Source organism: Salvelinus fontinalis, chromosome 12 (genome assembly GCF_029448725.1).
Source record: "Salvelinus fontinalis isolate EN_2023a chromosome 12, ASM2944872v1, whole genome shotgun sequence".
Taxonomy (NCBI): domain Eukaryota; kingdom Metazoa; phylum Chordata; class Actinopteri; order Salmoniformes; family Salmonidae; genus Salvelinus; species Salvelinus fontinalis.
The window spans coordinates 54,568,797-54,593,349 of record NC_074676.1 but is presented as its reverse complement, the minus strand read 5'-3'; the positions used below and the strand labels follow the sequence as shown (position 1 = coordinate 54,593,349).

Below are 24,553 nucleotides of genomic sequence, written 5' to 3'. Positions count from 1 at the left end.
GTGTAATAGTGGTATATAGATGGTGGTGTGTAATAGTGGTATATAGATGGTGGTGTGTAATAGTGGTATATAGATGGTGGTGTGTAATAGTGGTATATAGATGGTGGTGGTTAATAGTGGTATACAGATGTTAGTTGGTCATTTGTAATCGTGTCATTTTTCCTTTCCACCTTTTTGTATTTCTGTTTCACCCACTGTAACGTCCTTGACCTCACACTCCCGCACAGTAGGTGGCAGCATGCACAAACAAATATAGGAATGTCATGATACCTAAGAAGAATAACTATTTCTTTGATTCAGTCAGTGGGACAGAAACTCCCTGCTCCACACAAATCCTCCCCTGCTTCCTCTGTAACATTTTCAAGGGAAGAAGATTTCACTTTCTACAAACTGGGATATCTTTGCCTTTCTACCACCATTGCGTTTCAGGAGCGTCCAGATTGTGAATAGTAGTTTTAGAAGGGTTTTTAATTTGGTTAAGAGGACCAAATTCCCAGGAAAATAACTCGGGGTGAGTAGCTAGTTACTGTACTATCGTCAGCTGGGTAGGTTGACGCTGTGTAGTGACTGACGTTAGCCAGCGCCTCAAACTTTCTGGGATGTTTCTTTCTGGGTTTGTGTTTATCAATGGGTGTTGTCTTTTTATGTATTCACCTTGTTTTTCTAGTTACGGGTTTTGTGCACAAGAAAAGTCGCGTTTTATCGAATTTATACGGCAAAATAAATAGTGATGTGTTTATTGTGTTGATTCATGAAAGAAAAGGCAACTAGATTAACCGCACATACATTTTCCTTGTCTAAAGCTCTACTGTAGGCCCGATTTCCTGAGCGACTAATCAGACTAGTTGGGATCTTGGCACAGGCCAACAGGCTGCTCTCCAGCTCAGGAATCGGACATATATCCGCCCTTCGAGAGTCAATCTCATACAGGCGAGTCAGACGGGCAGGAATCATTTTCAACGTTGGTGGAGTGTAATAGTGGTATATAGATGGTGGTGTGCTTTTTCTCTGAAGAAGCACGAATTGTGCGAAACGTCAGGAATTTTTTTCTTCTTAAATTTTAAATTAAAATCTTAAATTTTTGAACAATTTAAGAAGAAAAAATTCCTGACGTTTCGCACAATTCGTGCTTCTTCAGAGAAAAGTGAGCTTTGTTGTTGTTGACTAACAAACCAATGACAAAAGACAACGTTAAACCAGTGCTCCAAATAATTGACTGTTATTTTGAGGAATAGAGGTTTCAAAGTCGACATTTTTATAATTGTTTCTGAACTAAAGTCATGGCCATTGCTCTGGATAATGAGATGTTTTTTTAAAAGGGGGGGGGGGGATGTATTTGAAACAGATCTCTGTTAGGTAAATGATGAAACTACATGTCTTTGTAGATGTGTGTTGACTGGGGCTGTGCAGTAGGCTAGATTGGTTTCTAATGACTCATATTAGATGTTTTGGGAGAAGTGTCCCAGGTTTCTGTAAAACCCCACTGTGTCGTTCCTTGGCATACGTCCACAATGCTGGATCCATTCTGCAGTTTTACTTGCCACACGCACTTCAAGAGAAGCTTCTCTTTGAGCTCAACACTTCCATATTGAGACCAGATAGGTCTAGTGACCCTCCAGCAAGGAGCTCAGTTTGTGTGTTTTCTCAGCGTATTCCTTCCTAGTATGATCAGGCTAAGCACAGGAAAGAGTGGGAGGAGAGTTGCTGTTTTTAGAAGTGAAAGAGTGCATCTGTAGATGGGGGAGGGTGCCGACAGGACCCTGGTATATCTAGGCCCCGGTATATCTAGGCCCCGGTATATCTGGTCCCCGGTATATCTGGTCCCCGGTATATCTGTGCCCCGGTATATCTGGGCCCCGGTATATCTGGTCCCCGGTATATCTGGTCCCCGGTATATCTAGGCCCCGGTATATCTAGGCCCCGGTATATCTGTACCCCGGTATATCTGTACCTCGGTATATCTGGGCCCCGGTATATCTAGTTCCCCGGTATATCTAGGCCCCGGTATATCTAGGCCCCGGTATATCTGGTCCCCGGTATATCTGGTCCCCGGTATATCTGGGACCCCGGTATATCTAGACCCCGGTATATCTAGACCCCGGTATATCTAGACCCCGGTATATCTAGACCCCGGTATATCTAGACCCCGGTATATCTGGGACCCCGGTATATCTAGACCCTGGTATATCTAGACCCTGGTATATCTGGTCCCCTGGTATATCTGGGTCCCTGGTATATCTGGTCCCCTGGTATATCTGGTCCCCTGGTATATCTGGTCCCCGGTATATCTGGGCTCCTGGTATATCTGGTCCCCGGTGTATCTAGGCCCCTGCATATCAGGGCCCTGGTATATCTGTACCCCGGTATATCTGGGCCCCGGTATATCTAGGCCCCGGTATATCTGGTCCCCGGTATATCTAGGCCCCGGTATATCTAGGCCCCGGTATATCTAGGCCCCGGTATATCTGGGCCCCTGTATATCTGGGCCCCTGGTATATCTGGGTCCCTGGTATATCTAGGCCCCGGTATATCTAGGCCCCGGTATATCTAGGCCCCGTTATATCTGGACCCCGGTATATCTAGACCCTGGTATATCTGGGCCCCCGTTATATCTGGGCCCCTGGTATATCAGGGCCCTGGTATATATGTACCCCGTTATATCTGGTCCCCGGTATATCTGGGCCCTGGTATATATGTACCCCGTTATATCTGGTCCCCGGTATATCTGGGCCCTGGTATATCTGGATTTGTTGTGGTGGTGGGTAGGATACAAACTGTCCATTAATTTACAGGGGTTTCATACCGGTTATTTAGACAGCAGGAGTTTATTGTGTTTTCACACCGTGTATATTTCTGACATGGGGGTTCCTCCGCTGGGGGTTCCTCCGCTGGGGGTTCCTCCGCTGGGGGTTGACCCTAACCCTGACCCTGATCCTAATCCTGAACCTAACCCTGACCCTGATCCTAACCCTAATCCTAACCCTAACCCTAACCCTTGTCTCCTGTTTGGAGACAAGCTGAAGTCAGTATTCGAAAGTCTACGCCCCTTCGTCTGTGATTGGTCGACAGGAGGGATTCTTCAATAAAGTCTTTGTCATTCGACGAGAGACGACTCATTTTCATGCACATGTTTTCATTGAGAAATACTGAACCCAACATTTCTAGTAAGATGTAAAATTGAGCATCTTAAGATCTCCTTGGCAAAAAGTTTTAAATGAATTGAGTTATCTTAGATTAATTCTGACTATTTTGGCTACGGTGTCTCAAAATGGACAAACCGCTTGAAAAACAGCAATATAACTAAGGTCTTTTAAGGTAGTATGCAAGCACATTCGTTCAGTTCGACAGCCGAATTGAAGCATGAGGACGCCTTTACTGTGCTCTGGGGCTACATTCCAAACTGCACCCTATTCCCTATATAGTGCACTACTTTAGACCAGAGCCCTCTGTGTCCCCAGAGCCTGTCTGTCTCAGTTAGGTCTAGCTGTGGTTCTCTGTTTCCTCTCAGTTAGGACTAGCTGTGGTTCTCTGTTTCCTGTTTGTCTCAGTTAGGATTTGATGCATGTATCTCTCTGTGCGTCATCTGTTGTATTTTGTGTCTCTCTGTTTCCTGTCTGTCTCAGTTAGGACTAGCTGTGTTTCCTGTCTGTCTTAGTTAGGACTACCTGTGTCTCTCTGTTTCCTGTCTCAGTTAGGACTAGCTGTGTCTCTCTGTTTCCTGTCTGTCTCAGTTAGGACTACCTGTCTCTCTGTTTCCTGTCTCAGTTAGGACTACCTGTGTCTCTCTGTTTCCTGTCTCAGTTAGGACTACCTGTCTCTCTGTTTCCTGTCTGTCTCAGTTAGGACTACCTGTGTCTCTCTGTTTCCTGTCTCAGTTAGGACTACCTGTCTCTCTGTTTCCTGTCTGTCTTAGTTAGGACTACCTGTGTCTCTCTGTTTCCTGTCTCAGTTAGGACTACCTGTGTCTCTCTGTTTCCTGTCTGTCTCAGTTAGGACTACCTGTCTCTCTGTTTCCTGTCTCAGTTAGGACTACCTGTGTCTCTCTGTTTCCTGTCTCAGTTAGGACTACCTGTGTCTCTCTGTTTCCTGTCTGTCTTAGTTAGGACTACCTGTGTCTCTCTGTTTCCTGTCTCAGTTAGGTCTAGCTGTGGTTCTCTGTTTCCTGTCTCAGTTAGGACTACCTGTGTCTCTCTGTTTCCTGTCTCAGTTAGGACTACCTGTCTCTCTGTTTCCTGTCTGTCTTAGTTAGGACTACCTGTGTCTCTCTGTTTCCTGTCTGTCTTAGTTAGGACTACCTGTGTCTCTCTGTTTCCTGTCTGTCTTAGTTAGGACTACCTGTGTCTCTCTGTTTCCTGTCTGTCTCAGTTAGGACTACCTGTGTCTCTCTGTTTCCTGTCTCAGTTAGGACTACCTGTGTCTCTCTGTTTCCTGTCTGTCTTAGTTAGGACTAGCTGTGTCTCTGTTTCCTGTCTGTCTTAGTTAGGACTACCTGTGTCTCTCTGTTTCCTGTCTCAGTTAGGACTACCTGTGTCTCTCTGTTTCCTGTCTGTCTTAGTTAGGACTAGCTGTGTCTCTCTGTTTCCTGTCTGTCTCAGTTAGGACTAGCTGTGTCTATCTGTTTCCTGTCTGTCTCAGTTAGGACTAGCTGTGGTTCTCTGTTTCAGTTAGGACAACCTGTGGTTCTCTGTTTCCTGTCTTAGTTAGGACTAGCTGTGTCTCTCTGTTTCCTGTCTGTCTCAGTTAGGACTAGCTGTGTCTCTCTGTTTCCTGTCTCAGTTAGGACAACCTGTGGTTCTCTGTTTCCTTTCTGTCTCAGTTAGGGCTAGCTGTGGTTCTCTGTTTCTTGTCAGTCTCAGTTAGGACAACCTGTGGTTCTCTGTTTCCTGTCTGTCTCAGTTAGGGCTAGCTGTGGTTCTCTGTTTCCTGTCAGTCTCAGTTAGGACAACCTGTGGTTCTCTGTTTCCTGTCAGTCTCAGTTAGGACAACCTGTGGTTCTCTGTTTCCTGTCTGTCTCAGTTAGGACTAGCTGTGGTTCTCTGTTTCCTGTCAGTCTCAGTTAGGACAACCTGTGGTTCTCTGTTTCCTGTCTGTCTCAGTTAGGGCTAGCTGTGGTTCTCTGTTTCCTGTCTGTCTCAGTTAGGACAACCTGTGGTTCTCTGTTTCCTGTCTGTCTCAGTTAGGACTAGCTGTGGTTCTCTGTTTCCTGTCAGTCTCAGTTAGGACAACCTGTGGTTCTCTGTTTCCTGTCTGTCTCAGTTAGGACTAGCTGTGGTTCTCTGTTTCCTGTCAGTCTCAGTTAGGACAACCTGTGGTTCTCTGTTTCCTGTCTGTCTCAGTTAGGACTAGCTGTGGGTCTCTGTTTCCTGTGCTGCTGCTCTCTCTCCCTCTCCTAGGGCTATTCCTGATACCAGAGCAGTTAAGCCTCTTATGGGGGTAAATCCATTTGAATTCAATCACTTTTTTGACAGCACCCCTTTCGATTTGAATGAAACCTTCCAGATATATTTGCCCATTTGTAGAAGTGGTCAGAAAGTGACGTTTCGGACCTGAATGGTACCATGAGATATCCTTGTCTTCATCACTGGAAAATATAAATGGTTTTGATATCATTTAAAAAGACAAGGTTGTCAAACTATCTTATCATTTATATATATAAAAAAATATATAAATATATACATTTTATTTGTCACATGCCCCGAATACAACAGGTACCGTAATTGCTGGACTATTAAGCGCACCTGAATATAAGCCGTACCCACTGAATTTTTTACAAATATGTATTTTGTACATAAATAAACCGCACGTCTATAAGCTGCAAGTGCCTACGGGTACATTGAAACAAATGAACTTTACACAGCCTTTAAACGAAACACGGCTTGTAACAAAAATAAATAGGCTTTTAAACGAAACACGGCTTGTAACAAAAATAAATAGCAGTAAACAGTAGCCTACCAAGAAAGTCAAACTTCATTGCGGTGGCGATTGTTATGGCTTTCAGTCGGATCTGCACAGTTCCAACGTCTTATCATCGACTCATTAAGGCTCCCGTGCAGCAGCTCTATTTCCTTTTCCAACAGCCAGATCGATCGCCTTCAACTTGAAAGCTGCATCATATCAATCAATCAATCAATCAAGTTTATTTTATATAGCCCTTCGTACATCAGCTAATATCTCTAAGTGCTGTACAGAAACCCAGCCTAAAACCCCAAACAGCTAGAATGCAGGCGTAGAAGCACGGTGGCTAGGAAAAACTCCCTAGAAAGGTCAAAACCTAGGAAGAAACCTAGAGAGGAACCAGGCTATGAGGGGTGACCAGTCCTCTTCTGGCTGTGCCGGGTGGAGATTATAACAGAACTATGCCAAGATGTTCAAAAATGTTCATAAGTGACAAGCATGGTCAAATAATAATCAGGAATAAATCTCAGTTGGCTTTTCATAGCTGATCATTAAGAGTTGAAAAACAACAGGTCTGGGACAGGTGGCGGTTCCATAACCGCAGGCAGAACAGCTGAGTACCGGTACAGAGTCAATGTGGAGGCTATATACAGGGTGTTACGGTACAGAGTCAATGTGGAGGCTATATACAGGGTGTTACGGTACAGAGTCAATGTGGAAGCTATATACAGGGGGTACCGGTACAGAGTCAATGTGGAGGCTATATACAGGAGGTACCGGTACAGAGTCAATGTGGAGGCTATATACAGGGGGTACTGGTACAGAGTCAATGTGGAGGCTATATACAGGGTGTTACGGTACAGAGTCAATGTGGAGGCTATATACAGGGTGTTACGGTACAGAGTCAATGTGGAGGCTATATACAGGGGGTACTGGTACAGAGTCAATGTGGAGGCTATATACAGGGGGTACCGGTACAGAGTCAATGTGGAGGCTATATACAGGGTGTTACGGTACAGAGTCAATGTGGAGGCTGTATACAGGGTGTTACGGTACAGAGTCAATGTGGAGGCTATATACAGGGGGTACCGGTACAGAGTCAATGTGGAGGCTATATACAGGGTGTTACGGTACAGAGTCAATGTGGAGGCTATATACAGGGTGTTACGGTACAGAGTCAATGTGGAGGCTATATACAGGGTGTACCGGTACAGAGTCAATGTGGAGGCTATATACAGGGGGTACCGGTACAGAGTCAATGTGGAGGCTATATACAGGGTGTACCGGTACAGAGTCAATGTGGAGGTTATATACAGGGTGTTACAGTACAGAGTCAATGTGGAGGCTCTATACAGGGTGTTACGGTACAGAGTCAATGTGGAGGCTATATACAGGGTGTTACGGTACAGAGTCAGTGTGGAGGCTATATACAGGGTGTTACGGTACAGAGTCAATGTGGAGGCTATATACAGGGTGTTACGGTACAGAGTCAATGTGGAGGTTATATACAGGGTGTTACGGTACAATGTGGAGGCTATATACAGGGGGTACCGGTACAGAGTCAATGTGGAGGCTATATACAGGGGGTACCGGTACAGAGTCAATGTGGAGGCTATATACAGGGGCTACCGGTACATAGTCAATGGGGAGGCTATATACAGGGTATTACGGTACAGAGTCAATGTGGAGGCTATATACAGGGGGTACCGGTACAGAGTAAATTTGGATGCTATATACAGGGGTACAGAGTCAATATGGAGGCTATATACAGGGGTACAGAGTCAATGTGGAGGCTATATACAGGGGTACAGAGTCAATGTGGAGGCTATATACAGGGGGTACTGGTACAGAGTCAATGTGGAGGCTATATACAGGGGGTACCGGTACAGAGTCAATGTGGAGGCTATATACAGGGGGTACCGGTACAGAGTCAATGTGGAGGCTATATACAGGGGGTACCGGTACAGAGTCAATGTGGAGGCTATATACAGGGGGTACCGGTACAGAGTCAATGTGGAGGCTATATACAGGGGGTACCGGTACAGATTCAATGTGGAGGCTATATACAGGGGGTACCGGTACAGAGTCAATGTGGAGGCTATATACAGGGGGTACCGGTACAGAGTCAATGTGGAGGCTATATACAGGGGGTACCGGTACAGAGTCAATGTGGAGGCTATATACAGGGGGTACCGGTACAGAGTCAATGTGGAGGCTATATACAGGGGGTACCGGTACAGAGTCAATGTGGAGGTTATATACAGGGGGTACCGGTACAGAGTCAATGTGGAGGCTATATACAGGGTGTTACGGTACAGAGTCAATGTGGAGGCTATATACAGGGTGTACCGGTACAGAGTCAATGTGGAGGTTATATACAGGGTGTTACAGTACAGAGTCAATGTGGAGGCTCTATACAGGGTGTTACGGTACAGAGTCAATGTGGAGGCTATATACAGGGGGTACCGGTACAGAGTCAATGTGGAGGCTATATACAGGGGGTACCGGTACAGAGTCAATGTGGAGGCTATATACAGGGTGTTACGGTACAGAGTCAATGTGGAGGCTATATACAGGGGGTACCGGTACAGAGTCAATGTGGAGGCTCTATACAGGGTGTTACGGTACAGAGTCAATGTGGAGGCTATATACAGGGTGTTACGGTACAGAGTCAGTGTGGAGGCTATATACAGGGTGTTACGGTACAGAGTCAATGTGGAGGCTATATACAGGGTGTTACGGTACAGAGTCAATGTGGAGGCTATATACAGGGTGTTACGGTACAGAGTCAATGTGGAGGCTATATACAGGGGGTACCGGTACAGAGTCAATGTGGAGGCTATATACAGGGGTGTTACGGTACAGAGTCAATGTGGAGGCTATATACAGGGGTGTTACGGTACAGAGTCAATGTGGAGGTTATATACAGGGGGTACCGGTACAGAGTCAATGTGGAGGCTATATACAGGGGTGTTACGGTACAGAGTCAATGTGGAGGTTATATACAGGGGGTACCGGTACAGAGTCAATGTGGAGGCTATATACAGGGGGTACCGGTACAGAGTCAATGTGGAGGCTATATACAGGGGCTACCGGTACATAGTCAATGGGGAGGCTATATACAGGGTATTACGGTACAGAGTCAATGTGGAGGCTATATACAGGGGGTACCGGTACAGAGTAAATTTGGATGCTATATACAGGGGTACAGAGTCAATATGGAGGCTATATACAGGGGTACAGAGTCAATGTGGAGGCTATATACAGGGGTACAGAGTCAATGTGGAGGCTATATACAGGGGGTACTGGTACAGAGTCAATGTGGAGGCTATATACAGGGGGTACCGGTACAGAGTCAATGTGGAGGCTATATACAGGGGGTACCGGTACAGAGTCAATGTGGAGGCTATATACAGGGGGTACCGGTACAGAGTCAATGTGGAGGCTATATACAGGGGGTACCGGTACAGAGTCAATGTGGAGGCTATATACAGGGGGTACCGGTACAGATTCAATGTGGAGGCTATATACAGGGGGTACCGGTACAGAGTCAATGTGGAGGCTATATACAGGGGGTACCGGTACAGAGTCAATGTGGAGGCTATATACAGGGGGTACCGGTACAGAGTCAATGTGGAGGCTATATACAGGGGGTACCGGTACAGAGTCAATGTGGAGGCTATATACAGGGGGTACCGGTACAGAGTCAATGTGGAGGTTATATACAGGGGGTACCGGTACAGAGTCAATGTGGAGGCTATATACAGGGTGTTACGGTACAGAGTCAATGTGGAGGCTATATACAGGGGGTACCGGTACAGAGTCAATGTGGAGGCTATATACAGGGTGTTACGGTACAGAGTCAATGTGGAGGCTATATACAGGGAGTTACGGTACAGAGTCAATGTGGAGAGTCCAAACTGCTGCATATACCCTGACTGCTTACACGGAGAAGTGACACATTTTCCCTAGTTAAAATACATTTATGTTAGCATGAACTAAATATGCAGGTTTAGAAATATATACTTGTGTATTGATTTTAAGAAAGGCATTGATGTTTATGGTTAGGTACACATTGGTGCAACGACAGTGCTTTTCTTGCCAATGCGCTTGTTAAATCATCACCTGTTTGGCGAAGAACTTCCGGCGCCGACCGAGATGGCCGCCTCGCTTCGCGTTCCTAGGAAACTATGCAGTATTTCGTTTTTTTTATGTGTTATTCCTTACATTGGTACACCAGGTAATCTTAGGTTTCATTACATACAGTCGGGAGGAACTACTGAATATAAGAGCAACGTCAACTCACCATCGTTACAACCAGGAATATGACTTTCCCGATGCGGATCCTGTGTTTTGCCTTCCACCCAGTACAATGGACCTGATCCCAGCCGGCGACCCTAAACAACGACTCTGTAAACGGGGCAAACAAAGCGGTGTCCTGGACAGGCTTCGGAGACGGGCACATCGCGCTCCACTCCCTAGCATACTACTCGCCAATGTCCAGTCTCTTGACAATAAGGTTGATGAAATCCGAGCAAGGGTAACATTCCAGAGAGATATAATATCAGAGATTGTAACGTTCTCTGCTTCACGGAAACATGGCTAACTCAAGAGACGCTAACGGAGTCGGTGCAGCCAGCTGGTTTCTTCACGCATCGCGCCGACAGAAACAAACATCTTTCTGGTAAGAAGAGAGGCGGGGGTGTATGCCTTATGATTAACGAGACGTGGTGTGATCATAACAACATACAGGAACTCAAGTCATTCTGTTCACCTGATCTAGAACTCCTCACAATCAAATGTCGACCGCATTATCTACCAAGGGAATTCTCTTCGATTATAATCACAGCCGTATATATTCCCCCCCAAGCAGACACATCGATGGCCCTGAACGAACTTTATCTGACTCTTTGTAAACTGGAAACCACACACCCTGAGGCTGCATTCATCGTAGCTGGGGATTTTAACAAGGCTAATCTGAAAACAAAACTCCCTAAATTCTATCAGCATATCGATTGTGCTACCAGGGCTGGTAAAACCATGGATCATTGTTATACTAACTTCCGCGACGCATATAAGGCCCTCCCCCGCCCTCCTTTCGGAAAAGCTGACCACGACTCCATTTTGTTGCTTCCAGCCTACAAACAGAAACTAAAACAGCAAGCTCCCGCGCTCAGGTCTGTTCAACGCTGGTCCGACCAATCTGATTCCACGCTTCAAGACTGCTTCGATCACGTGGACTGGGATATGTTCCGCATTGCGTCCAACAACAACATTGACGAATACGCTGATTCGGTGAGCGAGTTCATTAGAAAGTGCATTGACGATGTCGTACCCACAGCAACGATTAAAACATTCCCAAACCAGAAACCGTGGATTGATGGCAGCATTCGCGTGAAACTGAAAGCGCGAACCACTGCTTTTAACCAGGGCAAGGTGACCGGAAACATGACCGAATACAAACAGTGTAGCTATTCCCTCCGCAAGGCAATCAAACAAGCTATGTCCCAGTATAGAGACAAAGTAGAGTCGCAATTCAACAGCTCAGACACAAGAGGTATGTGGCAGGGTCTACAGTCAATCACCGATTACAAAAAGAAAACCAGCCCCGTCGCGGACCAGGATGTCTTGCTCCCAGACAGACTAAATAACTTTTTTGCTCGCTTTGAGGACAATACAGTGCCACTGACACGGCCCGCTACCAAAACCTGCGGGCTCTCCTTCACTGCAGCCGAGATGAGTAAAACATTTAAACGTGTTAACCCTCGCAAGGCTGCAGGCCCAGGCGGCATTCCCAGCCGCGTCCTCAGAGCATGCGCAGACCAGCTGGCTGGTGTGTTTAAGGACATATTCAATCAATCCTTATCCCAGTCTGCTGTTCCCACATGCTTCAAGAGGGTCACCATTGTTCCTGTTCCCAAGAAAGCTAAGGTAACTGAGCTAAACGACTACCGCCCCGTAGCACTCACTTCCATCATCATGAAGTGCTTTGAGAGACTAGTCAAGGACCATATCACCTCCACCCTACCTGACACCCTAGACCCACTCCAATTTGCTTACCGACCCAATAGGTCCACAGACGACGCAATCGCAACCACACTGCACACTGCCCTAACCCATCTGGACAGGAGGAATACCTATGTGAGAATGCTGTTCATCGACTACAGCTCAGCATTTAACACCATAGTACCTTCCAAACTCGTCATCAAGCTCGAGACCCACGACTGCGTGGCCATGCACGCCTCCAACTCAATCATCAAGTTTGCGGACGACACTACAGTGGTAGGCTTGATTACCAACAACGACGAGACGGCCTACAGGGAGGAGGTGAGGGCCCTCGGAGTGTGGTGTTAGGAAAATAACCTCACACTCAACGTCAACAAAACAAAGGAGATGATTGTGGACTTCAGGAAACAGCAGAGGGAGCACCCCCCTGTCCACATCGACGGGACAGTAGTGGAGAAGGTGGAAAGTTCCTCGGTGTACACATCACGGACAAACTGAATTGGTCCACCCACACAGACAGCGTTGTGAAGAAGGCGCAGCAGCTCCTCTTCAACCTCAGGAGGCTGAAGAAATTCGGCTTGTCACCAAAAGCACTCACAAACTTCTACAGATGCACAATCGAGAGCATCCTGTCGGGCTGTATCACCGCCTGGTACGGCAACTGCTCCGCCCACAACCGTAAGGCTCTCCAGAGGGTAGTGAGGTCTGCACAACGCATCACCGGGGGCAAACTACCTGCCCTCCAGGACACCTACACCACCCGATGTCACAGGAAGGCCATAAAGATCATCAAGGACAACAACCACCCGAGCCACTGCCTGTTCACCCCGCTATCATCCAGAAGGCGAGGTCAGTACAGGTGCATCAAAGCAGGGACCGAGAGACTGAAAAACAGCTTCTATCTCAAGGCCATCAGACTGTTAAATAGCCACCACTAACATTTAGTGGCCGCTGCCAACATACTGACTCAACTCCAGCCACTTTAATAATGGGAATTGATGGAAATTATGTAAAAATGTATCACTGGCCACGTTAAACAATGCCACTTAATATAATGTTTACATATCCTACATTACTCATCTCATATGTATATGTATATACTGTACTCTATATCATCTACTGCATCTTGCCATCTTTATGTAATACATGTATCACTAGCCACTTTAAACTATGCCACTTTATGTTTACATACCTCATCTCATATTGTCACGATCGTCTGAGAGAGAGGACCAAGGCGCAGCGGGTGCAAAATACATTCTCTTTTATTTAGAGAAAGGAAAAACACGAAACGAACACTGAATACAAACTAAACAAAACAACAAACGACCGTGAAGCTAAATGACGTAAGTGCAATGACAAGCAACAAACGTTCAACATAGACAATTACCCACAAAACCCCAATGCCTATGACTGCCTTAAATATGGCTCTCAATCAGAGACAATGAACCACAGCTGCCTCTAATTGAGAACCAATCTAGGCAGCCATAGACATAACTAGACAACTACACTAGACACATAAAGAAAACAAAGAATACTAAGGCCAGGGCGTGACACATATGTATATACTGTACTCTATACCATCTACTGCATCTTGCCTATGCCGTTCTGTACCATCACTCATTCATATATCTTTATGTACATATTATTATTTATCCCTTTACACTTGTGTGTATAAGGTAGTAGTTGTGGAATTGTTAGGTTAGATTACTTGTTGGTTATTACTGCATTGTCGGAACTAGAAGCACAAGCATTTCGCTACACTCGCATTAACATCTGCTAACCATGTGTATGTGACAAATACAATTAGATTTGAAGTAGGCTGTGATTCGATGAGAAATTAACAGGCACTGCATCGATTTAAATGCAACGCGGGACAAGCTAGATAAACTAGTAATATCATCAACCATGTGTAGTTAACTAGTGATTATGTTAGATAAGTTAAGTTTAATGCTAGCTAGCAACTTCCCTTCTTGCTGCACTCACATAACAGGTGGTCAGCCTTCCACGCAGTCTCCTCGTGGAGTGCAATGTAATCCTCACAATCGGTGTCCAAAAATGCAGATGACCGATTTGTTATGAAAACTTGAAATCGGCCCTAATTAATCGGCCATTCCGATTAATCGGTTGACCTCTAGTCTTAGTGCCTCTGACTGTGGTGGTATGTAAAAAAAGCTACGAAAAATGTAAAAATACAGATGACAACTCTCTAGGTAGATAGTGTGGTCTACAGCTTATCATGAGATACTCTACCTCAGGCGAGTAATGGCTTGAGACTTCCTTAGATATCGTGCACCAGCTGTTATTTACAAAAATACATAGTCCGCCGTCCCTTGTCTTACCAGACACCGCTGTTCTATCCTGCCGGTGCAGTGTATAACCAGCCAGCTGTATGTTGATAGTGTCACAGCCTGCCGGTGCAGCGTATAACCAGCCAGCTGTATGTTGATAGTGTCACAGCGTATAACCAGCCAGCTGTATGTTGATAGTGTCACAGCGTATAACCAGCCAGCTGTATGTTGATAGTATCACAGCGTATAACCAGCCAGCTGTATGTTGATAGTGTCACAGCGTATAACCAGCCAGCTGTATGTTGATAGTATCACAGCGTATAACCAGCCAGCTGTATGTTGATAGTATCACAGCGTATAACCAGCCAGCTGAATGTTGATAGTATCACAGCGTATAACCAGCCAGCTGTATGTTGATAGTATCACAGCGTATAACCAGCCAGCTGTATGTTGATAGTATCACAGCGTATAACCAGCCAGCTGTATGTTGATAGTGTCACAGCCTGCCGGTGCAGCGTATAACCAGCCAGCTGTATGTTGATAGTGTCACAGCGTATAACCAGCCAGCTGTATGTTGATAGTATCACAGCGTATAACCAGCCAGCTGTATGTTGATAGTATCACAGCGTATAACCAGCCAGCTGTATGTTGATAGTATCACAGCGTATAACCAGCCAGCTGTATATTGATAGTGTCACAGCGTATAACCAGCCAGCTGTATATTGATAGTGTCACAGCGTATAACCAGCCAGCTGTATGTTGATAGTGTCGTCATTCAGCCACGACTCCATGAAGCATAAGATGTAACAGTTTTTAATGTCCAGTTGGTAGGTTAATCTTCCGCGAGAAATCGGTATATCCTTCGCGTCGGGAAAGGGGAAAAAAAAGGATTCTGCTAGTCCGTGGTGAGTAACCGCGGTCCTGATGATGGACGGTATTTTCGGTAACTGCAACATTATGTTCAAAATAAGTAAAACAATAAGTTGCAAATAAATGAACCAAAAAACACAAGAGGTTGGGGACACGCCTTCCTCTCCGGCGCCGTCTGTTCCAGCAGCATCATATCTCTAACTCCTATATCTGTGTGTTGTTCCAGCAGCATCATGGCGTCCACGGTAACGCTGGAGGATGCTCTGTCCAATGTGGACCTTCTGGAGGAGCTGCCTCTCCCAGACCAGCAGCCCTGCATCGAGCCCCTGCCCTCCTCCCTAATGTACCAGGTAAGAACTGTTCCCAGACCAGCAGCCCTGCATCGAGCCCCTGCCCTCCTCCCTAATGTACCAGGTAAGAACTGTTCCCAGACCAGCAGCCCTGCATCGAGCCCCTGCCCTCCTCCCTCATTTATTTTTTTAACATTTATTTAACTAGGCAAGTCAGTTAAGAACAAATTCTTATTTACAATGACGGCCTACCAGGGAACAGTGGGTTAACTTCTTTTGGCTCAAATTCCGTTAACGGGATCGAGTTGACAACAGCCAGTGAAACTGCAGGGAGCCAAATTCAAACAACAGAAATCTCATAATTAAAATTCCTCAGACATACAAGTATTACACACCATTTTAAAGATACATTCGTTGTTAATCCCACCACAGTGTCCGATTTCAAAAAGGCTTTACGACGAAAGCATACCATGTGATTATGTTAGGTCAGCACCTAGCCACAGAAAAACACAGCCATTTTTCCAGCCAAAGAGAGGAGTCATAAAAAAGCAGAAATAGCGAGAAAATGAATCACTAACCTTTTGAGGATCTTCATCAGATGACACTCATAGGACTTCATGTTACACAATACATGTTTGTTTTGTTCGATAAAGTTCATATTTATATCCAAAAACCTCCGTTTACATTGGCGCCATGTTCAGTAATGTTTTGCTTCCAAAACATCCGGTGATTTTGCAGAGAGCCACATCAATTTACAGAAATACTCATCATAAATGTTGATGAAAATACAAGTGTTATACATGGAATTATAGATATACTTCTCCTTAATGCAACCGCTGTGTCAGATTTCAAAAAAGCTTTACTGAAAAAAGCACACCATGCAATAATCTGAGTACAGCGCTCGGAGACCAAAACAAGCTATAAAGGTACCCGCCATGTTGGAGTCAACAGAAGTCAGAAAATAGCATTATAAATATTCACTTACCTTTGATGATCTTCATCAGAATGCACTCCCAGGAATCCCAGTTCCACAATAAATGTTTATTTTGTTCGATAAAGTCCATCATTTATGTCCAAATACCTCCTTTTTGTTCACGCGTTTAGTTCACAAATACAAATTCACGCAGGCCAGACGAAAAGTCAAAAAGTTAAATTACAGTTCGTAGAAACATGTCAAACGATGTATAGAATCAATCTTTAGGATGTTTTTAACAAAAATATTCAATAATGTTTCAACCGGAGAATTCCTTTGTCTTTAGAAAGGAAAAGGAACGCAGCTACCTCTCACGGGCGCGCGCCTGACTGAGCTCATGGCATTCTGCCAAACACCTGGTTGAAACAGCTCTCATTCTCTCCCCCTTCACAGTAGAAGCCTGAAACAAGGTTCTAAAGACTGTTGACATCTAGTGGAAGCCTTAGGAAGTGCAATATGACCCCATAGACACTGTATATTGGATAGGCACAGACTTGAAAACCTACAAACCTCAGATTTCCCACTTCCTGGTTGGATTCTTTTCTCAGGTTTTTACCTGCCATATGAGTTCTGTTATACTCACAGACATCATTCAAACAGTTTTAGAAACTTCAGAGTGTTTTCTATCCAAATCTACTAATTATATGCATATTCTAGCTTTTGGGCCTGAGTAGCAGGCAGTTTACTCTGAGCACCTTTTCATCCAAGCTACTCAATACTGCCCCGTAGTCCCAAAGAAGTTAACTACCTTGTTCAGGGGCTGAACGACAGATTTTTACCTTGTCAGCTCAGGGATTCGATCCAACAACCTTTCGGTTACTGGCCCAACACTCTAACCACTAGGCTACCTGCCGCCCCTCCACTCTAACCACTAGGCTACCTGCCGCCCCTCCACTCTAACCACTAGGCTGCCTGCCGCCCCTCCACTCTAACCAATAGACGACCTGCCACCTCTACACTCTAACCACTAGGCTACCTGCCGCCCCTACACTCTAACCACTAGGCTACCTGCCGCCTCTACACTCTAACCACTAGGCTACCTGCCGCCTCTACACTCTAACCACTAGGCTACCTGCCGCCCCTCCACTCTAACCACTAGGCTACCTGCCGCCCCTCCACTCTAACCACTAGTCTACCTGCCGCCCCTCCACTCTAACCACTAGGCTACCTGCCTCCTCTACACTCTAACTGCTAGGCTACCTGCCGCCCCTCCACTCTAACCGCTAGGCTACCTGCCGTCCCTCCACTCTAACCACTAGGCTACCTGCCGCCCCTACACTCTAACCACTAGGCTACCTGCCGTCCCTCCACTCTAACCACTAGGCTACCTGCCACCTCTACACTCTAACCACTAGGCTACCTGCCGCCCCTCATGTACCAGGTAAGAACTGTTCTCAGACCAGCAGCTCTGCATTGAGCCCCTGCCCTCCTCCCTCATGCATCAGCTAATTACAGTATTCATGTGCGCTATGCACAGAGCTAGTTGGTAGAATTCCTTTGATTCCAATCTAACATCCCGTCTCTTTGCACAGCCCAACTTCAACACCAACTTTGAAGACCGTAATGCCTTTGTGACGGGGATCGCCAGATATATCGAGCAGGCCACCGTCCACTCTGGTATGGTAAGTACCAGTTTCCAGACACATCGAGCAGGACACCGTCCACTCTGGCATGGTAAGTACCAGTTTCCAGACACATCGAGCAGGACACCGTCCACTCTGGCATGGTAAGTACCAGTTTCCAGACACATCGAGCAGGACACCGTCCACTCTGGCATGGTAAGTACCAGTTTCCAGACACATCGAGCAGGACACCGTCCACTCTGGCATGGTAAGTACCAGTTTCCATGTGTCGCCTCATGAATAGATTGAAAATATATTGGCCTTTTTGAATAAATAAACTCAATTCATTAACTTCCTCTAAATTCTCTAGTCTGTTGATACTTCATGTGGGAAACTTAGTCCCTAGAGCAAGGACAAAAGAGAGGGGTAGGGTTAGAGAGAGAGAGCTGGTGGGACGGTTTATAAGGTGAATTAGGATTTATATGGGTGAAATAAGGCTGAGGAGACTTGGCTGTGTCCCTGTGACAGGAACGAGGACCCAGGCCAAGCTCTCTGCATCACAAATGGCACCCTATTCCCTATATAGGCCCCTATGGCTCTGGTCTAAAGTAGTGCACTATGTAGGGTTCTGGTCTAAAGTAGTGCACTATATAGGGAATAGGGTTCTGGTCTAAAGTAGTGCACTATGTAGGGTTCTGGTCTAAAGTAGTGCACTATATAGGGTTCTGGTCTAAAGTAGCGCACTATATAGCGCTCTGGTCTAAAGTAGTGCACTATATAGGGTTCTGGTCTAAATTAGTGCACTATATAGGGTTCTGGTCTAAATTAGTGCACTATATAGGGTTCTGGTCTAAATTAGTGCACTATATAGGGTTCTGGTCTAAAGTAGTGCACTATATAGGGTTCTGGTCTAAAGTAGTGCACTATATAGGGTTCTGGTCTAAGGTAGTGCACTATATAGGGAATAGAGTGCCATTTGAGACACTTCCCAGGTCTCTCTGCTGCACTGTGACATGTCTGCTTTAGTAAGGGAATAATGGTGAATAGTGGTGCTTTGTAGTGAGGGGTAATTGGTGCTTTTAGAGCGCCTGCCCACCTGCCAAGGCTCTATCAAACAGCACTTTGTATGCAGCCAGCCAACCAGCCAACCAGTCAGCTATCCAGCCAAGCGGTCACAGGGACCAGGGCTGCTCTGAATGCACTGAAGCTCTACAATACCTCAGCAACCTCTGAGAGAGAGAGGGAGGCTAGGAGCTGTATTGTACCTCAGCAACCTCAGAGAGAGAGAGAGAGAGGCTAGTAGCTGTATTGTACCTTAGAAACCTCAGAGAGGCTAGTAGCTGTATTGTACCTCAGGAACCTCTGAGAGGCTAGTAGCTGTATTGTACCTCAGGAACCTCTGAGAGGCTAGTAGCTGTATTGTACCTCAGGAACCTCTGAGAGGCTAGTAGCTGTATTGTACCTCAGTAACCTCTGAGAGGCTAGTAGCTGTATTGTACCTCAGTAACCCCTGAGAGGCTAGTAGCTGTATTGTACCTCAGGAACCTCTGAGAGGCTAGTAGCTGTATTGTACCCCAGTAACCTCTGAGAGGCTAGTAGCTGTATTGTACCTCAGGAACCTCAGAGAGAAAGAGGCTAGTAGCTGTATTGTACCTCAGTAACCTCTGAGAGGCTAGGAGCTGTAATTAAAAAAGCTGACAAAGGTGGTGCTACAGTAGTGTGGTGTAAAGACAAATATGTGACAGAAGCCTACCGTCAATTAGACAATGACGAATTCTACCAATCTCTTACCTTCAACCCTACAGAGGACCTAAAAGCTGATTTGAAAGGGATCCTCACAGAAGCTAAGGAAAATGGTTACATTTCAGACAATGAGTTCAAATTTCTTTTCAATGGCAGTCCGCGTATGGCCTCTTTTTACCTTCTTCCAAAAATCCACAAAAATCTTGAAAACCCCCCAGGCAGACCAGTCATTAGTGGTAATGAAAGTCTGACAGAACCCATCTCTAAGTACATTGATTACTTTATTAAGCCTTTTCTGTTGTCACTTCCAGCCTATCTTCAAGATACCACAGATGTGTTGAACAAAATTAAGGAATTGAAGAATATAGGTACAGCTTCTTTTTTAGTCACCATGGATGTGGAGTCTCTATACACCACCATTGAACATGAACAAGGTTTGGCAGCGATGCCCCATTTCTTGAGTACCCGGCCTGAAACTGAGGTGCCTCCTACAGAATTCATTGTATCACTGACTGAATGGACTCTTAACCATAACATCTTTATCTTCCAGGACCGTATTTTCAAACAGGTCAAAGGATGTGCCATGGGAGCTTGCTACAGCCCTTCCTACGCTGGTTTGTACTTGGGTAAATGGGAAAATGACTTCATTTTGGATCCTTCTAATAACCATTTCTTTGACCGGATTATATGGTGGGGACGCTATATTGATGATGTTTGCCTGTTTTGGTCCGGCTCAGAAGATGAACTTATTTCCTTCCACCAATACCTCAACAGCATTAACCCTAACATCAAACTAACTATGGAATACAGCAAGGATAACATTCATTTTTTGGACCTCGATATTAGTAAAAATGACAAAGGTTGTTTGCACACATCAATCTTTAGGAAGCCTACAGATGGGAATACCATTCTGAGGGCAGACAGTTTTCACCCCAAAAGGCTAAAAGAGAATATTCCATATGGCCAATTCCAAAGAGTCCGTAGAATTTGCGATCAGGAAACAGACTACAGTGTCAAATCTGCAGAATTGGAGAATCGCTTTTTGGATCGGGGCTACAGCGTTCAGGTCCTGAAAGATGCAGGTATAAGGGCTGGATTACTTGACAGAGAGAACTTGTTACGAAGAGGAGTGCCCCGTGATACATCAGAGAGAGTGTATTTTGTTACAAAATACAGCACTGAAGCAGAGAACATTAAAAGAATCATTAAAAATAATTGGGGAATCATCCAAAGTGATACGCTACTACGCCAAGTCTTTCCTGAACCACCAGTCATAAGCTTTAAGAGATGTCCTACCCTAAATGACAAATTAGTCCACAGTTACCTTCCGGGTGACTCTCAAAAAACTTGGCTTGACCACAAACCCAAGGGCTCTTTTAAATGTTACCAGTGCAACCATTGCAGTAATATTGTACAGAAAAAGTATTTTGTTGACACAGCTTCTAAAATGGAGTATTACCTCAAGCATTTTATTAACTGCAAAACCACTCATGTCATCTATAGACTGGAATGTCCACAGTGCAAGGTGTTCTACATTGGACGGACAAAGAGACGCCTTCAAGATCGCTTGACGGAACACAAGTACGCCATACGGGTAGGCAATGAAGACTACCCCATGGCAAGGCACTACAAGTCCTTACACCATGGTAACCCTGCCTCCCTACAAGCTATGGGTATTGATCATGTTCCGGCCTCTATTAGAAAAGGGGACCGTCTTAAACAGTTAAACCAAAGGGAAAGTTTTTGGATTTACAAACTACAGGCCACTAAGTACCCTGGTTTAAATGAAGATATGGATTTCTCACCCTTCCTGTAGGGTCGTTATGGGTCCATTTGCTGTCATCTAGTGGACATTTTGCTCAATTGCCCTCTAGCTATGTTTGGACTGTTGTTCATGTTTTGCTGTGATCTGTGGAATATATTGCTTTCTTGTTCTGGACACTTCTCCCAGTCATGGTTAGGGTTGGAACTGCCTCTCTGGGTGTTCTGATGCTTCTAGCTTGGAGTTGTATGCTCATGATAACATAGCTACAGTATTTTACCTTTTCATGTGTATATTATTGCTTACTAGGTGTGTCCAATTTGGTAACCACTCCCTCTTCTAATTAGGGCTAATTGGAAAAGACTTTCAAAAGAGGACATTGTATTCTCTTTTTTCTGTACTCCCTGACGAAGGCCATGCAGCCGAAACGCGTCGGTTTTTAAACAACTTTGTTTCTATTGAACATGCCATACTAATAAAGGCATTTTAATTAATTTATGAAGAGTGCCTTGATCCTCCTTTCTTTTTGAAGGCTAGGAGCTGTATTGTACCTCAGGAACCTCTGAGAGGCTAGTAGCTGTATTGTACCTCAGGAACCTCTGAGAGGCTAGTAGCTGTATTGTACCTCAGCAACCTCAGAGAGGCTAGTAGCTGTATTGTACCTCAGTAACCTCTGAGAGGCTAGTAGCTGTATTGTACCTCAGGAACCTCTGAGAGGCTAGTAGCTGTATTGTACCTCAGGAACCTCAGAGAGAAAGAGGCTAGGAGCTGTATTGTAACCCAGTAACCTCTGAGAGGCTAGTAGCTGTATTGTACCTCAGCAACCTCTGAGAGGCTAGTAGCTGTATTGTACCTCAGCAACCTCTGAGAGGCTAGTAGCTGTATTGTACCTCAGCAACCTCTGAGAGGCTAGGAGCTGTATTGTACCTCAGGAACCTCTGAGAGGCTAGTAGCTGTATTGTACCTCAGGAACCTCTGAGAGGCTAGTAGCTGTATTGTACCTCAGCGACCTCTGAGAGGCTAGGAGCTGTATTGTACCTCAGCAACCTCTGAGAGGCTAGTAGCTGTATTGTACCTCAGGAACCTCTGAGAGGCTAGTAGCTGTATTGTACCTCAGTAACCTCAGAGAGGCTAGTAGCTGTATTGTACCTCAGGAACCTCTGAGAGGCTAGTAGCTGTATTGTACCTCAGCAACCTCTGAGAGGCTAGTAGCTGTATTGTACCTCAGCAACCTCTGAGAGGCTAGTAGCTGTATTGTACCTCAGGAACCTCTGAGAGGCTAGTAGCTGTATTGTACCTTAGAAACCTCTGAGAGGCTAGTAGCTGTATTGTACCTCAGCAACCTCTGAGAGGCTAGTAGCTGTATTGTACCTCAGGAACCTCTGAGAGGCTAGTAGCTGTATTGTACCTCAGCAACCTCTGAGAGGCTAGGAGCTGTATTGTACCTCAGGAACCTCTGAGAGGCTAGTAGCTGTATTGTACCTCAGCAACCTCTGAGAGGCTAGGAGCTGTATTGTACCTCAGGAACCTCTGAGAGGCTAGTAGCTGTATTGTACCTCAGGAACCTCTGAGAGGCTAGTAGCTGTATTGTACCTCAGGAACCTCTGAGAGGCTAGTAGCTGTATTGTACCTCAGCAACCTCTGAGAGGCTAGTAGCTGTATTGTACCTCAGCAACCTCTGAGAGGCTAGTAGCTGTATTGTACCTCAGGAACCTCTGAGAGGCTAGTAGCTGTATTGTACCTCAGCAACCTCTGAGAGGCTAGTAGCTGTATTGTACCTCAGCGACCTCTGAGAGGCTAGTAGCTGTATTGTACCTCAGCAACCTCTGAGAGGCTAGTAGCTGTATTGTACCCCAGTAACCTCTGAGAGGCTAGTAGCTGTATTGTACCTCAGGAACCTCTGAGAGGCTAGTAGCTGTATTGTACCCCAGTAACCTCTGAGAGGCTAGTAGCTGTATTGTACCTCAGGAACCTCAGAGAGAGAGAGGCTAGGAGCTGTATTGTACCTCAGGAACCTCTGAGAGGCTAGTAGCTGTATTGTACCCCAGTAACCTCTGAGAGGCTAGTAGCTGTATTGTACCTCAGGAACCTCTGAGAGGCTAGTAGCTGTATTGTACCTCAGGAACCTCAGAGAGGCTAGTAGCTGTATTGTACCTCAGCAACCTCTGAGAGGCTAGTAGCTGTATTGTACCTCAGGAACCTCTGAGAGGCTAGTAGCTGTATTGTACCTCAGGAACCTCAGAGAGAGAGAGGCTAGGAGCTGTATTGTACCTCAGGAACCTCTGAGAGGCTAGTAGCTGTATTGTACCTCAGGAACCTCTGAGAGGCTAGTAGCTGTATTGTACCTCAGCAACCTCAGAGAGGCTAGTAGCTGTATTGTACCCCAGTAACCTCTGAGAGGCTAGGAGCTGTATTGTACCTCAGCAACCTCTGAGAGGCTAGTAGCTGTATTGTACCTCAGTAACCTCAGAGAGGCTAGTAGCTGTATTGTACCTCAGCAACCTCTGAGAGGCTAGTAGCTGTATTGTACCTCAGGAACCTCAGAGAGAGAGGCTAGTAGCTGTATTGTACCTCAGGAACCTGAGAGAGAGAGAGAGGCTAGTAGCTGTATTGTACCTCAGGAACCTGAGAGAGAGAGAGAGGCTAGGAGCTGTATTGTACCTCAGTAACCTCTGAGAGGCTAGTAGCTGTATTGTACCTCAGGAACCCCTGAGAGGCTAGTAGCTGTATTGTACCTCAGGAACCTCTGAGAGGCTAGTAGCTGTATTGTACCTCAGGAACCTCTGAGAGGCTAGTAGCTGTATTGTACCTCAGGAACCTCTGAGAGGCTAGTAGCTGTATTGTACCTCAGGAACCTCTGAGAGGCTAGTAGCTGTATTGTACCTCAGTAACCTCTGAGAGGCTAGTAGCTGTATTGTACCTCAGGAACCTCAGAGAGGCTAGTAGCTGTATTGTACCTCAGGAACCTCTGAGAGGCTAGTAGCTGTATTGTACCTCAGGAACCTCTGAGAGGCTAGTAGCTGTATTGTACCTCAGTAACCTCTGAGAGGCTAGGAGCTGTATTGTACCTCAGGAACCTCTGAGAGGCTAGTAGCTGTATTGTACCTCAGGAACCTCTGAGAGGCTAGTAGCTGTATTGTGTTTGAGAGCCTTTTAAATGTCTT

At 45.7% G+C, this 24,553-nt stretch overlaps 1 protein-coding gene across 3 annotated transcripts in view; it reads left to right on the top strand.

The window, feature by feature from the left end:
• The first annotated feature begins 290 nt into the window (after positions 1–290).
• Positions 291–24,553, top strand: part of LOC129867605 (cytoplasmic FMR1-interacting protein 1 homolog) — a 225,438-nt gene continuing 201,175 nt past the window's right edge. The window contains exons 1-3 of one of the 3 annotated variants that reach the window (XM_055941111.1): positions 291–511; positions 15,289–15,409; positions 17,855–17,944. In XM_055941111.1, the coding sequence (XP_055797086.1) occupies positions 15,293–15,409; positions 17,855–17,944 (207 nt within the window). In that variant the 5' untranslated portion in view covers positions 291–511; positions 15,289–15,292. The other 2 variants (XM_055941110.1, XM_055941112.1) reach the window with 2 other exon arrangements.